We start from the raw sequence: 14,909 nt of genomic DNA on the forward strand, positions 1-14,909 counted from the left end.
TACATGCTGCATCTTTCATAAACAGAAAGTAGTGGGGCATTGTTGGACATTGCACTACTAAGACATTAAAACTAATCCTTAGTATAATGACCGCTCCCCGCTTAAAACGGGGGGCGCTCTTTGCGTGGACGCGTGCAGCCCTAGATCTGGAGCGGCCCCATCAGCATAGGCTTGGCTTTGCCTTCCCTCAGGTGGGATACCTGGAGGTCTCCGCCTACCTCAGTCAGTTGTCCAATCCCACCTGGGGGAAGCGTTGCCAAGGAGACCAGGCCAGGTAGGGGAGGGATTACCTGCCCACACAATAGAGGGAGGATCTTACCTGGGAATCCTCACTTGGTTCCAGAGCTTCTCCCACCCTACCCACCCTCAGTTAATGTCTTCTTTTGCAGGTTAACTTTTCTTCACAGGTTTTCAGGTTAACTTTTCTTCACAGGTATGCGGGCGCTGCTACGTTAAGGTCGCTGTTAAAGGGCCGGAAAGGAATTTCCCTGCATTGGCAGGTTTCGCCTTTCCCGTAGCAAAACGTCACAACTTTGGCGGTATCAGGCCTTGGGCGGAATCCTTTAGTCCATCTTCCTCTTTGCGGTGGCGATACCAGGGATCCCCGTTAAAGGGGTTTCTGAAGGGAGGCTTTGACCGTACGCCAAAAGGTCGTCATTGCTCTCCCCTGCGGCGGTGGCGTAACGGGGGCGGCTATCTCTGCTTGAACATATGTTCTCCAGAGCCGGCCCATCCCCCCCCACACACACACACTGGATAACCCTGAAGCTCCCTAGGTCCCCGGCTGGGGACTGGGGAGGGAGAACGCCCAATGCCTGAGCCAAGGTCTACCCACATTTGAAATTTAATAAAGTTGTGGCCAATTTAATCCCATAGCACGTTGTCTTGAGTCATTATTCCACATGACAGGGGGGGACCGCTTGGGATCTGGGGACCCCGCCTGTCCACGCAGTGCATCTGCCAACATTTTAAAGTCAAAAGTTACAAAAATAGGCGCCTTAACTTGCATCCTTGAATTTCTTGCCTACATACTGTTCCTCATAATAATCCAAACTGAGGCAGCAAAGGTTGTGCCTAGCTATTAAGCTCAGATGGGTGAGGATTAACAAAACTGAACCTTGTTCAGCCAAGGTAACAGTGATGGTAGTCAAAGAATGGGCCCTGTTTGAGTATGGGGCTTGCTGGTGTCCCAAAAAACCAGGCAGGATTTTTCAGGTGGCAGATAGCAGTTCTGTGACCAAGCACCTGTACCGTGTGATCCAATTCCAGGGTAATCTTTTTCAGCAACATGTGAAGGTTAGCTATATTATATGTTCTTTAGCGTGAGAAAAGATTTAGAAAATGCCAATTGTGGTTTTTCATATTTGGGCCCAGCAATTAGTGTAATAACAGTGCTTCAGCAGATCATATCCTATTCAAAAATAGGTCGTTTTAGGTATTTCCTGAAGATAACAGAATATAAGAGCTCCAACAATGAAATTTCACACTATATTTATTTGATATGATTGTACAAAAAGTTGCATTCTTCCACTGTTGCCCGAGGTCAAGAATTATCCCACAAGAGATCCTTTCTCTGTTTTTCTCATAATAGGGTGGAATTAATTAAGTCCATTTAAAAATCCAACCACGAAGGCCGATCTATGGGGAGCGCCTGAGAACTGTCAACTTAAAGAAATCTCAGCAGACAGACATGTCACTGCTCCTAAATACGATGAGTAAATTAATGAACAATTTTTTAAGAGCCACTATATTTTAACAAAGTAATGCACAACCTACTATGGCTCAATTAATGACTTTAGGGACCCATCTGCATCTCATGTTCACTTCTTGGTGATTCAGACAGTGGCTTTCTGAAAAGAAAAAAATGCATTCCTTGTCTAGAATCTCATGCATGTTCTACTTGAGATGGCTTTCCAACTGTTTGCCGGTCCAATCAAATAAACAAAATGGTTTCTTGCTACCAAAGAATCCTGGCCTACAGTAACTCTCACAGTTGATGCTGATACTATCCACTGCTGTACTGCACTTCTGGCCAAACTGTATACATTATGGACAAGAAATCCCATGTATTATACCTAACATCCTCCCCCATCAGTCATTTTGGTTTTATATCAACTTTGCTCTATACTGAGTGGTTTGCCTCATTTTCTCATGGTGGTAACTGTTCATCCAGGTACACTGACATGGTGCACTTTCATTGTTCTTTCTTTCTCCCAGTGAACTGAATGATGTGGTCTAAACTGCACAGAACTGGTGTGGAGGCCACGGGACTGGATTCCATGACTTGGTGGTCCTTTCCAGCTTTGTAATTCTTTATAATTTATAATTTTGATCTAATACACACCACATATCACCACAACACATTCACGACTTGGTTCACTATGTGTCTGTCATTACCTTTTTTTATTGAATGGGAATAAAACATTGCCAAAAAAATAATGTTTTTTTCTAGCTGAAACTTGGGTCTTAGCCGAGAAGGAATATATTTCTTACAAGCGGACAGCAGCTGTTTTCTTTTGTTATCTTTATCCAAGCTATCAAATTCTGGAATAAACTTACTGAACTTGCTGCTGTGGGGTACAAGGGCACCTGTAAATCATGGCTAATGGAAGATGTTCATAGGGACCTTTCAGCTAAGTTCGAAAAGTGCTTGGGAAAAGGGTGTCCTACTAGACTTGCAGAAAATATAGTAGTCGAGGGCTGCATTACCAACATCCTTGAACTACTGTAACGTGACAACCTTTAAACCCAAATCAGCTTCAAATGCAACTGGTTTTTATGTCAGGAGGATTTATTAGCAACGTTTTAAAGATGGTGGTTCAGGGAATGGATATGTAATGAAAGAATTTAATCTGAATATAGCCTTCATGCACTCAGGTGGTTTTAACAAGGGCCAATAAGGCATACCTCCTTGAGAAACATTCACATCCAAAGGTAGAGACAATGAAGGCAAGAAGATAAAGCAAACCTTGAAATGTAAGGGATGTGAGCTTAAAGTAAATGTGGAAAACAATAGTGAATCACTGTAGAGGAAGAGGAAGAGGGCAATATAATGTCATTAGATCTGAGAGAATGTAGAAGCTGATATAAACTGGGAAGTCTCCAGTAAAAATTTTCAGAATATACTCAGATAATGGCAGAAAATTATATTAGGCTCAGTACTGGTGTAAAGACCACTGAGATTACATATTTGAAATGTTGAAGGGAATAGCATAAAGGCATTGTAGATTTATTAAATCAACAGTAAATTAGTAATTTCTATAGTTATACAACTGAAAGGAATGTTATATTCAAAGTGGAAGGAGAATGTGTTAGAACGAGAGAGAGAGATACTTTGATAGAAGTTCTGGTAGTAGATAAATTGATAGAAGGAAATAATTAGAAAATATAATCAAGAGAGGAACTTCTTTACACATCATTAGCATGTAATCAAGCACATACAGCTCTGTATTGAATTTGTATTATGCAGACCTAACTCATCTTGGCTCAGATAAATCAGTGGTAAAATAAGGATAATTCTGGTCACAAAATTACAGTCATTGTTGTTAATGGAATGGAGATGCACACACATGAGTCTTGACCAATGGTTCTATTTCCAATTTCAGCCTATAGGTTCTCTCTAATAGCAATCTGCTTCCAGCCAACTCCTGATTCTCTCCCAAGAGACACCCAAACCCACTTGAGATCATGGCATGCCATTGCAGGGCTCAGCATAAATGTGGAGCTGTAGCAGCTACTCAATATTGGGAAAATATGAGAGAGGCAATGGAGCCTAGCGGCCAGCAGTATTGACTAATCTCTGGGACAATGAAGCCAACTGACTTTGTCTTTCCCTTTAAACCAGCAAATGGGTAATTGTCATGAGAGAAATGAGAGAAAAATAGTACAAGAGCTCTATGATCAGCTCTGTGGTGCTATAGACAAAGAATAACATGATTATTATGCCCTGGATTCTAGTGGTTACATAAGAATTTTGACTCTAGTACTTCTGCATAACAGTCACACATTCCTTTCTGGCTTACCCTACTATAACCCTCACTGCAGATGGTGACAGCAGCCACGAAATTAAGAGACGTCTGCTTCTTGGGAGGAAAGCAATGACAAACCTAGACAGCATCTTAAAAAGTAGAGACAGCACCTTGCCAACAAAGGTCCGTATAGTAAAAGCTATGGTTTTCCCAGTAGTGATGTATGGAAGTGAGAGCTGGATCATAAAGAAGGCTGATTGCCGAAGAATTGATGCTTTTGAATTATGGTGCTGGAGGAGACTCTTGAGAGTCCCATGGACTGCAAGAAGATCAAACCTATCCATACTTAAGGAAATCAGCCCTGAGTGCTCACTGGAAGGACAGATCCTGAAGCTGAGGCTCTAATACTTTGGCCACCTCATGAGAAGAGAAGACTCTCTGGAAAAGACCCTGATGTTGGGAAAGATGGAGGGCACAAGGAGAAGGGGACGACAGAGGATGAGATGGTTGGATAGTGTCTTCGAAGCTACAAACATGAGTCTGACCAAACTGCGGGAGGCAGTGGAAGACAGAAGTGCCTGGTGTGCTCTGGTCCATGGGGTCACGAAGAGTCGGACACGACTAAACAACAACAACTATAACCCACCAAGTTTTCTCTATGCAAGGCCACAAGGTATAGACTACAATCATAAAGGCCTGGTTTTTTCCCCTTGACTGTGTCAGGTTTCATAGGTAGCGTGTTGTTTTATAATGTGAAGGGCTACATTTAGTTTAAGAAGGTTGTTTTTTTCTAGGAGTCAGGATGTCTTTCTGCTAGTCTTAGAAGCAGATGGTAACTCTGTTTTCTGCTGGTGAATTGCAGGTCTAGCAACACAAGGCTAGGATTTATTTTTGTAGAAGGAAGGTGCACATGCAAAGTTTTTCTATAGGTATTTTGCATATCATTACCTCCTGCACCTAATAAATGGTGGGGGGGTCAGTTTGCATTCCTTAGTACAGAAAGTATTGACCTGATGTGTAGAGATCTCTCCTATTCTACTTAATTCAAGAGGGTTCTGGAAGCTTCTCTGTGTGAAAGAAGCAAGAAGGTTCGTGATGTTTGGGTTATTCCTTCAGAGAGGCATAGCTGGCTTAAACTGGTTCTGTTATCTCTTTCAGACCAGCCTGTTGCTTAACTCTTCTCCATCTTGGCAGAGCTGCCTAAGGTACAACATGATGTCGCAGGCCATTCACATGAGGTTAAAGACCTTGCCCTCAGAACGCACAGCTGTGCTCTGCTCCCAGAGCAAAGGCTGGATGAAGCACCTTGGCCAAGAGAAGGTGGCTAGATATTCTAAAGTGAGGGCCAAGAGATGCTTAGCTGCTGAATCTCAGTATCCCTGGGATGGTAAGGATGTACAGAGTCATCATTATCTGAACTGGGAGCAGTGCCATATACCGTATTTTTCACTCTATAAGACGCACCAGACCACAAGACGCACCTAGTTTTGGGAGGAGGAAAACAAGGAAAAAAATATTCTGAATATCAGAAGCCAGAACAGCAAGAGGGATCGCTGCGCAGTGAAAGCAGCAATCCCTCTTGATGTTCTGGCTTCTGGGATAGCTGCACAGCCTGAATTCGCTCCATAAGACGCACACACATTTCCCCTTACTTTTTAGGAGGGAAAATGTGAGTCTTATAGAACAAAAAATATGGTATATATTATATTACTACTACCAAGACGCATGTGCTTTGTCACAAAGGAAACCATCATGGCCCCTCTGAATGCTTCAAAATATTGAATTCTGTTTATACTAGTCCACTCTGAAGCCCTATAGGTAATGGGATAAGACTAGGAAAAAGCAAAGGGTCCATAGTTACAATGCCAACTAATTTGCAAAACAGGACCACCACACTAGTGAAATGTACTGCTCCAGACTTCTGGGTGAGCCTTTCGTGAAATGGTATTTTGGGAAGTGCAGCAAGGTGGTTGTTAGCATGTAGCTAATTGTACTATATTTCCATAAGCCTTGCATCAGAGAATTAACATGACTGAGAATGGCATATCGTTTCTCTGGACTCACTTCAAAGGAAATGCCTAATTCAATAGCAAAGCATGGTTTGTTTTATTATTAATATGGATGCTGGAGATCATTTTCAAAGAAAGCCGTTTGCACACTTTGAAAATTAATTATGTTAAGGTTATTATAAACTAAATGTTGGGAGTCCAAACACATGTTTCCAATATACAGATTAATTAAATCTCAACGATTTGTAATATTACATAAAATGACTTAGCGATCAGCAAACTAGAATCTCTTTTCTTTCTTTTTGAAACTACTTTTCTTCCTCCTTGCTTAAAACACCCAATAACATTACAGCAACTATAGCCATGAGTAGTTAAAATCATTAATTTCCATCTGAACATGTATCACATACTAGTTTAAAAATCAGGGGGGGAACCACAAGCCTAACGTAATTAAAATGCAATTCAGAAGACACAGTGGGTGGATGGCTATTTACATGTGAAAGCGCAGAATAAACGAGTCTCATAAATTATGTACGGAAAACCAGCAGAATTTAGGAGATCAAATATATATTTTTTGAAATGAAGCAAGAGCTGCTGGCAGTGGGACTCCATTCTCCCCTCCCAGCAAGCTGACAGAAGAGTCTCCTTCAAACATACTAATGAATTTCAGCTCCATAACTGCTTGTGAGCAAGGCCAAGATCACCTTAAAATGGAATAGGCAACCAATCATGCTGTCACTTGTGCTGCTGGTAGCCATCCTGCTGATCAATCTGCTACATCTGGTGCCTTTGGAGACAAGCACGACTAAAGGATGAAGGGAAAGATCGCGCTTCCAAAAGAGGAAGGGAAATTTCTCTCCCTCCACTTGCACTTTGTCTTTTCTTTTTCTTTCTTTCTTTCTTTCTTTCTTTCTTTCTTTCTTTCTCTCTCTCGGGCGGGGGGGGGAGAGGGAGAGAGAAAGAAAAAAGAAAGGAAAGAAAGAAAGAAAGAAAGAAAGAAAGAAAGAAAGAAAGAAAGAAAGAAAGAAAGAAAGATTAGTTCAAGATCTGCTCTGACTTTCTTCATTTATAAAATGGTTGCACTGAGATGGTAAACTATTCATTTTCCTTGCATGATATGGATTTTATCCTGGCATGTCCATCAGAACATTACTCTCCTGTCACTACAGCTATTCTATTTCAGTAAATGGGCTTGGGGAATGTGATCATAGCTCTGGATCAAATAGGGCGACATGAAGTGTTCCAAAGTAATCCAAATGGTCTTTTTGGTCAACAGAAGTCTTATCATTATCAATCATTTATTAACCCCCTGACCCAAATGAGTAAGTGGTATACAAAGATTATTTCTTTTAATGCTTTGGAACTTTAAAGCCCTAAACAGTTTGGGTACCACAAAGACAGTCTTCTTCCTTATGAAGTATCAGGTGCCATCCTCTGTCTGCCTACACTGGCAGATGTTAGGTGAGTAGCAACTGGAGAGAGGGTCTTTCCAATGGCGGTGCCACCTTTGCAGAATAACACCTTCTCAATCACTTTGACAGAAGGTTAAATCGTTTTTATTCTCAGACTTTCATAGTAGTTTTTACTGTTGCTTTTAGAGAGCCATGCTCTGATTTAATATTCTTAAATATTAAAATAAGTCTTAACTCTTGCCTATTTTGGGGGATTTTAAGATCAGTGTTCTTATTTATGTGAATTACTTTGAACATTTTCTTTGTTAAATATGAGAATAACTATTATAATTTAAAAACCCAAGGATTTGATGAGCACTAACTTAATAATACATGGAAATTCATATTGACTCTCTTTAAGAGACTTCTGTAGCTATCAAGGCCACTTACCTTAGAAGGACCGTGGAAAGAGTCTCAAGCAAATTGACACAAGCTTATTTTAGTCCTTATGCATTTGGAAGCATCTGTAAGAGATACTCAGAAAATGAAGGAAACAGGGAAAAAATCATTCCACCGTTGAAGCTGGTTGAACAACAAAACAAAGGTTGCATTCTATTTCTGTCATTTATTAACGAGAACAAAGAAACATTTCATCTTCGGCATTTCAACTAATAGTTGATGGGGGGGCTTGAAATGAAATATAATTTAAATACAATTTAAAAAATGCTACAGAGCATAATATTTTGCATCATTCTCAAACAAAAAAAGGGGGTCGTCAAAACCATTCACAAGTCATAAACATTTTGAATGCTGTCCTTGATCCTCATGCTATCATTTTGGGCAGTTTTATTAGCCTCGTAAGCATGAGGCCCAGAGTATTGCTTTTAGCAGGGCTAGCAAGCCAAGGAGAACAATCAAGTTTCTCAGATAGCTGAGACCATTTACGGAGAACCAGACTTGGCTTTGTGGAATGCCACAAATCACAAGCCTGCTTCAAGGATTGTTTTCAAGCCAAAGCATCTGTGTAGGAAAAGGACAGTGTAAAATCGAGGTGAGATAGGTTCAAAGTCTCTTCCATTAAATTCCAGTGGATGCTTGGGGTACATCTGCTTAGCAACTACCTGGGCTATTGCTTCAGAACTAATAGGGAACCATCAAAAATAAAAAAATAAAAACCAGTAAATGTCTTTCCCTAAGACACCCTCTGCACTGATATCTGAAAACCAAATGTCCTGATTATTTAGCTCATGGAAGTCCCACAGTGCTATTCTCCATCTGTTACATGTGCCTGCACCACAAGAAGGAAAGTGAGGAAAAAAGAGGGGTATTGATGTGCATTCGATTACCTTCAAAGCCATTATCTAGCTTACATTGTCTTGCATACATATAAAGCCCTGACCCAATGACAGTCAGGGATAAGTACACTTCTTAGGTTATAAAGCACTGCAAAAAGTGCCAGAAGAGGTGCAGAATTTAATTTTAGAGTTGTGATGCACCCAATGGCATTCGTCTTCTCTCTATGCACACATTCCAGCTTTGACATTCGGTTTCTTCAAAGATATGTGATTTTTCAGCATGTTCCCATGTCTTTTAACATTATGTGGAAGTTGCTTCAACAGGCCGAATGTTTTCTGTTTTCTAAACAGGAAACAGTTCTAGGGAATGAAATTTGACATGTATAAAATGGCTCTCAGGAGCCACTAAAGAGTATAAAATCAACTCCCAGAGGAAAATAAGCTTACATCCCACGGATACACCACATAGTCACAACTTCACTCCCAGAGAATTCAGTTAAGAGTTGTTGACAAAGCTAAGGCTGTCAGGCCCAAAGAGCTATGTCTAACTTTGCCATGGTGGCCTTTCCGTGTTTTTCATACTCTTGCTCCGGTGTAGGAGCTTCCCCTTCTGCTGAACATTCAAACCATCAGAGCTTTCCATTTTCTGCTTGGAAGATGGCTTGACAGATTCCCTCTCTGTAACAGAAGCATGTTTTAGCGAGAGGCTATGCCTGTCTACAGGAAATGTGGATGTTGGTTCAGGCTCAGGCTTGTGTTTTGGAAGTACATTCAAGCCCCTTTCTTCTAGTCCATCTGCTCTGTCATCTTCCTGCTTTGGAAAATGCTGGCTGGCTCCCACTTTCTTTGCTTTTTGGTCCCTTAAATTCCGAAGAGTTTCAAAGGCCTGGTCCAGTTCCGTTTGCAAGGTTTCCATTTCACTGGCTGCCTTATCCCGTTGCTCTCCACAGACTTTGAGGGAACGTTCCAAAGACAGGAAGAACACTTTTCCAAACTTTGACAAGGCCTCATCACCTTAAGGGTAAATTAAAAGAAGGTAGGGAGCTATACTGCACCATTCATTCAACCTAAACAATAGTAAGGCATAAATAAGCAGTTGATTTGAAACTGTTTGTGATAACATAGTATTTAATGCATTTCAGTGATCAACTGTATCTTCTCAATGTGCTATTTATCATGAACCTAGAAAAGAATGGCAAGCTAGAACATTACTAGAGAGCCCTCTCAGCTATTAGAAAATCAACAGCTTATAGATGCCTTTCATTATCAAATAAAGCCCCAAATGTGCTTCTGGCATGTGCGAAATTTGAGCTTCCACTGGCGGGATATTGGATATCCCTTGCAACAAAGATGGGGAATCTGTGGCCCTCCATATGTTGTTGGACACTTCCAACTCATCAGCAAACATGGTATGGGATTATGGGAGTTGTAGTCCAATAACACCTGAGTCAAGGTGAGCCTTACAATTTCCAAACTGTGACTGATACTTTAACTTTGAAGATACTGGTTCACAACATAATACACTATACATTCACATTCAAACACACCATATAAGATACATTCAATGGAGTAAAAGATAAAAATCAGGAACCAATCAAGGGAGGAACTTCATTTTTATTTTATTTTTTTTACAAAATCGCCTCATCACTGCTCAAGTCTTGAACTAGGCTGAATGTACTAGATCAGCTATTTTCTATTTGACCTAATGCTGAAAATTAAGGATAAATCAGTGATGCAAGATATCTAAGAGTGGCTCTCTTCCCATGCCCTTTTTTTTTAAAAAAAGAGACAAGACACCAAGACAAGCCTATCAAGTGCATCCTTTATCAATCCAAATTGTACAAGTAAGGTTCTTACCTTCGTGCTGCTGATTCACTGGTGGAGCCAAAGTTTCAACTGCATATTGGATTTGTTCTGCATTGTTCCTAAAAGCAGTGAGGAAGTCTCTCAAAGCTGCCTCTGAAGCTTCTGCTTTAAGTTTTGTATAAGAAGAAAAAACATCTACAAGAGAAAGTGGAAAATTATCAATTGCTCCCTGGAGACCTGTATTAAAAGTATGAAGCAGCAAGAGAGAGAGAAATCTTGCATTTGAGTTGTTTTCAGGTGTTTGAAACACTAAACATTTGTATTTCATGCCTGTCAGTATTTTGAAATTGTTTTTGTTTATGCTGCTATTACAGACATGTATTTACCTTGTAATGGTGAACATAGAACCATGGCAACATTATCTTGAAATGTGTGGTATGCTTGCTTTATCCCATCAAAGACAGCTTCGGTGTACTTAACTTGAAGATTATACAAATTTCTGTGGAAGTTAAGTTCGGCTTGCAAAGCAAGTATCTAGGAGGGGGGAAATAAACAAAATGCAATATTAGGCATCAATGAGCCTAATGCATACTGGCTCAATCAGATGTCATGAGATGTCACATGAACCCATGCAAACCTTAACCATTCTTCTTTCTTGGCATCTACCTGACAAAGTCCATTGGTGGCTGACTAGCAAACCAGAATGTAGAAGCATGGTTTCAGTCCTGGTTTGAACTTGTGCCAATTGCGGTTGATATGACATCTGAAATAATAAACCATGGCTTCAGCCGTTTGCTGTGCTTTCTAATACTGCTGTGCTATAGAAAAGGAGTCCTACTAGAAAGGAAAATAAAAGCAGTCAAGCAGCTTTTACTGGTGGTTCCACAGCATGTTCTCCTCCCAACTAACCATCCTCTGCTCTGTCTCCCTGCCTAGTAGCTTTAAGTGTCTTGATCTGCTTCACTTAGCAGGTGGGCAACATTAATGTGCATACAGTGGAAAGCTTTATAGCGGATAACTGCAGATCAAGCTGATGTCAACCGCACAGCTGCAAAGGCCGGTTGAAAGCAATTGGGGGTGGAGTGGGACAGGAAATCGCTGCCCAGCTTGCAGGCTTTGACATGCTGATAGCTTGCACAGAATTCAGCTCTTGTATCTCCACTGGAGGTAGGTTAAGTATTTGCAGTCCTGAGGAAATTTGGAGTTTTACAGAATGCAACTGAAAGTGAAGAAAACTGTAGCAGGATGAGGGAAAGGTCTTGGGGTATGCAACACTCCCAATTCCTTCTCTCTCTCTCTCTCTCTCTCTCTCTCTCTCTCATGCACACACACACAAAAATGCAGACTTTTTATTTTCTGATGCTTTTGCCAATGCGGAACCACCTGTTGAATGTCCACCTGTTATAGAAACCTTGAATAGTAAGGACACTGATTAACGAGACCACATTGCCACAACAGGCTGGGAATTTCTATTCTGTGAAGTGTAAGCACCGCATACTGTGTTTGACCGTGCAAAGCACACCTGATGGCTGTGACTGTTTCTGAACAGCACAATCAATGAAACTGAGTGCGAAAATTGGTAGAGACATCAAAGACAATTCCTACAAGTATGTGCCAAACACACATTGCTGGGATTTTCCCCCCCTATAGCACAAAATGTCCACAATGAAAGAATATATATTATGAATTGTGCAGATGAGATTTATTCTCCCAGCCCAAGGAAGGGGCAAATGCAAAGAGTCCGCTATTAAGAAAGTAAAGAGAGGAACTGTCAAAAAACCATCCATACCGTTTGCAGTTCCTTATTGAGAATGTGGAGGACACCAAGGGAAAGGGCAATTTACTACTAATCTTCCCAACAAACCACCCTACTTGCCAACTGCTCAGTATTCTTCTTTCAGACCAAGGACATGTCTCTGAACTGCTAGGTATGTTTCGGAGATACCCACAGTCACCTTCTCTCATTTCCTGTAGCCACATCACAGAAGTATATCCTCTAGGGTGACTATCTCATGAGCTAGTAGGCAGTGATAGTAATCAAACTCTTAAAAGAGTTAGTTGTACCTTTGACAAATGTCTCTGATCCTCAAACATTGCAATATTGTTAAGAAAAACAACAAAAATAATGAAATATAGAGAGAAGTTTTGAGTATTTTTCTAGTAAAAAATAATAATCAGTGGATACAACATTTATATGAAGTTTTTAAACGGCACCCTTTATAGACTGCTTTACAGGTTGCAAAACAGGCTTATGCAGCAAGAATCTGTTTCTATTCTAAGAAATAATCTTTGCAACACTTCCCCGTTTCATGCTCCAGTTTGTACAGCTGAGGGGAAAGAGAGCCAAGAACTACAACAAAAACAAATTTATACTTTTTAAAAGTACAAATTATTGCATGACATTTTTTCATGCATTAATCTTTGGCCATGTTTTCCCTGATAATGCTTTTCATGATGCACAAGGCACAAGATTAACAAAGTCCTTGCCCCCCAGATAATGAATGTACTGGGAAAATATGAATGTTTTACTTTTTATGTGGTTTGCTACCTTTACACTAGTACTGCAACATCAAGTAGCGGGAGATAAGTGAAGTACAACAAAGGCATATTTTTGAGGAAACTCATTAAATAGTCACTTCCTTGCCCCCCGAGGGAATCCAATAGCCCACAGAAACATAAATATTATGAAATGGGCCTTAGATAATTTTAACTTCCAAGATTTTTGGCCATCTGTAGCAAGAAGTACTGAGCTAGCTGCCAGATCGTCTTAGTGACCTAATGTACTTTCCCAGGCACAAAATCAAATTGTTCCAAGATGAGCTGATTGAAAATGAACAAAGAGCAGCAGATTGGCTGTTCTGCTAGAAATCCCAAGAGAGTAGGCTAGCCCTTAAAGATACTGCTCCACCAGGTGTCTTCTTCTCAGTAGACTCTGGCTGTTTATGTCTCACTATAGTGTTGCAGGGGCAGAAATGAAATTAAACCATAAGATGGTCTACTTGAACAACCTCTTGCACAAGCAGAAGCTAACGATAAGCAGTAGAACCTACCCTCCATAACACTGTGTAAGCTCTTGTTCTTCTCTTGTTCTTCCACTCAGAGTTCTTTGGGTCCAGCTAGCTGTCACTTACATTAAATCTTTCCAGTTATTACATAGTGCTGTAATAACTGCAGCTTAATGCTCTCAGGCAACTCAGTGGCTAGAGAGCTGGGTTTAAAATTGTGGGTGCTTTGTCCAAAGTTCTCTCTCTAGTTATGGACCTGCTGCATTTTTGGTCACTCTTGGCCTCAGTTCACCTTGTGTAGGATGGGAATTATTGAATCTTTGTGTAGAATGTAGAGAGTAACAGAAAAAGTAAATGTGATGTGCAAATTAAATTATTAGAAGCTGTTGTAGTATTACAAAGGTTAACTAAGTAACAAGCCAATGACTCGACGTGTTCAGGCAAGGTCTGACAAGCTAATGCTTTATGAGACTCCAGCTACTTCAGCATAGTTTTAAATGTTCCTACCCTGCTTTCTTCCTATACTCAAAGAAATATGGCATCCCTATTAATCAAAACTTGTCTTCCTTGAATACTACAAGGAGTTGCTTCATACCAAGTCAGAGCTCTGTTCTATCTACCTCAGTAACTGTTTCTCCCGAGACAGGAAGTAGTTTTCCAGGTTGTCAGGCAGAGATTCTTCTCAATCCTACTCTTTTATCTGGAAATGCCAAGGACTGAACTTAAGACCTTTCTTACATAGCATGAGCTCTAAAATTGGTTCTCCCTGTTCAACACAAATGAAGACTATTAACCTTAATTAACTTAAATAGAGAGGACTGGAACTCCTTGATCTACTTATGCCATTAAGAACAAGCCTTCCCTTGCACAAAACTGGAAAGAAGAAAGAAGTCCAACAAAGAAGAATAGCTCCTAAAATCAATGGGCTATGCAGAGCTAACGGCAAGAATAAGAGATCAACATGATGGACAATTTATGGAAGAGTGGAATTTTTGGCTTATTTGAAAAAAAATATAACAACCAAATGAAATCGTGGGCAGGATTTGAAATGTGAGCAATGGGAAGAAATGATAATATATGAACTAGAGGAATATATATTAGATGTGTGATGTAACAGAGGAATACAGTCATGCCTTGGAAGTTGAATGGAATCCATTCCGGAAGTCCATTTGACTTCTAAAATGTTTGGAAACCAAAGCACAGCTTCTGATTGGCTGTGGGATGTCAGAGTATAAGAGAAATGTATAACAAATTTGAAGTCTGAAATTATGTTATGAAAATCTAATTAAAATTAAAAATCTAATTAAAAAATTAAGAGCCTTCCCAATTTTTTTAAAAAAAGAATGGTCTCTCACACTCAAGTGTTTAAATGCTTCCATCAGCTAGAGTGTAACATTTTTTTCTGACATGGAACCAGAACGCAGTTTGTAGAACT

The 14,909-nt window shown here is 40.3% G+C and overlaps 1 protein-coding gene and 1 long non-coding RNA gene across 8 annotated transcripts in view; one reads left to right on the forward strand and one right to left on the reverse strand.

The window, feature by feature from the left end:
- Window positions 1–1,474: 1,474 nt before the first annotated feature.
- The window catches only part of LOC310826927 (uncharacterized protein), a 59,576-nt gene continuing 46,141 nt past the window's right edge, over window positions 1,475–14,909 (reverse strand). For 4 of the 7 annotated variants that reach the window (XM_083702346.1, XM_083702344.1, XM_083702348.1 and 1 more), the window contains 4 exons: window positions 10,856–11,003; window positions 10,521–10,664; window positions 7,819–9,677; window positions 1,475–1,850 (listed from right to left, as the gene is read on the reverse strand). In XM_083702346.1, coding sequence (XP_083558472.1) covers window positions 9,208–9,677; window positions 10,521–10,664; window positions 10,856–11,003 — 762 coding nt within the window. In that variant the 3' untranslated portion in view covers window positions 1,475–1,850; window positions 7,819–9,207. Of the gene's footprint in view, window positions 1,851–7,818; window positions 9,731–10,520; window positions 10,665–10,855; window positions 11,004–14,909 lie in introns of those variants that run through there. The other 3 variants (XM_083702347.1, XM_083702349.1, XM_083702350.1) reach the window with 3 other exon arrangements.
- LOC310827037 overlaps window positions 4,186–14,909 on the forward strand; it is a 75,397-nt gene continuing 64,673 nt past the window's right edge. Inside the window, exon 1 of the long non-coding RNA XR_014556157.1 lies at window positions 4,186–4,526. This is a non-coding gene — a long non-coding RNA (uncharacterized lncRNA). The remainder of the gene's footprint in view (window positions 4,527–14,909) is intronic.

The sequence above is a fragment of the Podarcis gaigeae genome (assembly GCF_964106915.1).
Source record: "Podarcis gaigeae genome assembly, chromosome: 11".
Classification (NCBI taxonomy): Eukaryota; Metazoa; Chordata; class Lepidosauria; order Squamata; family Lacertidae; genus Podarcis; species Podarcis gaigeae.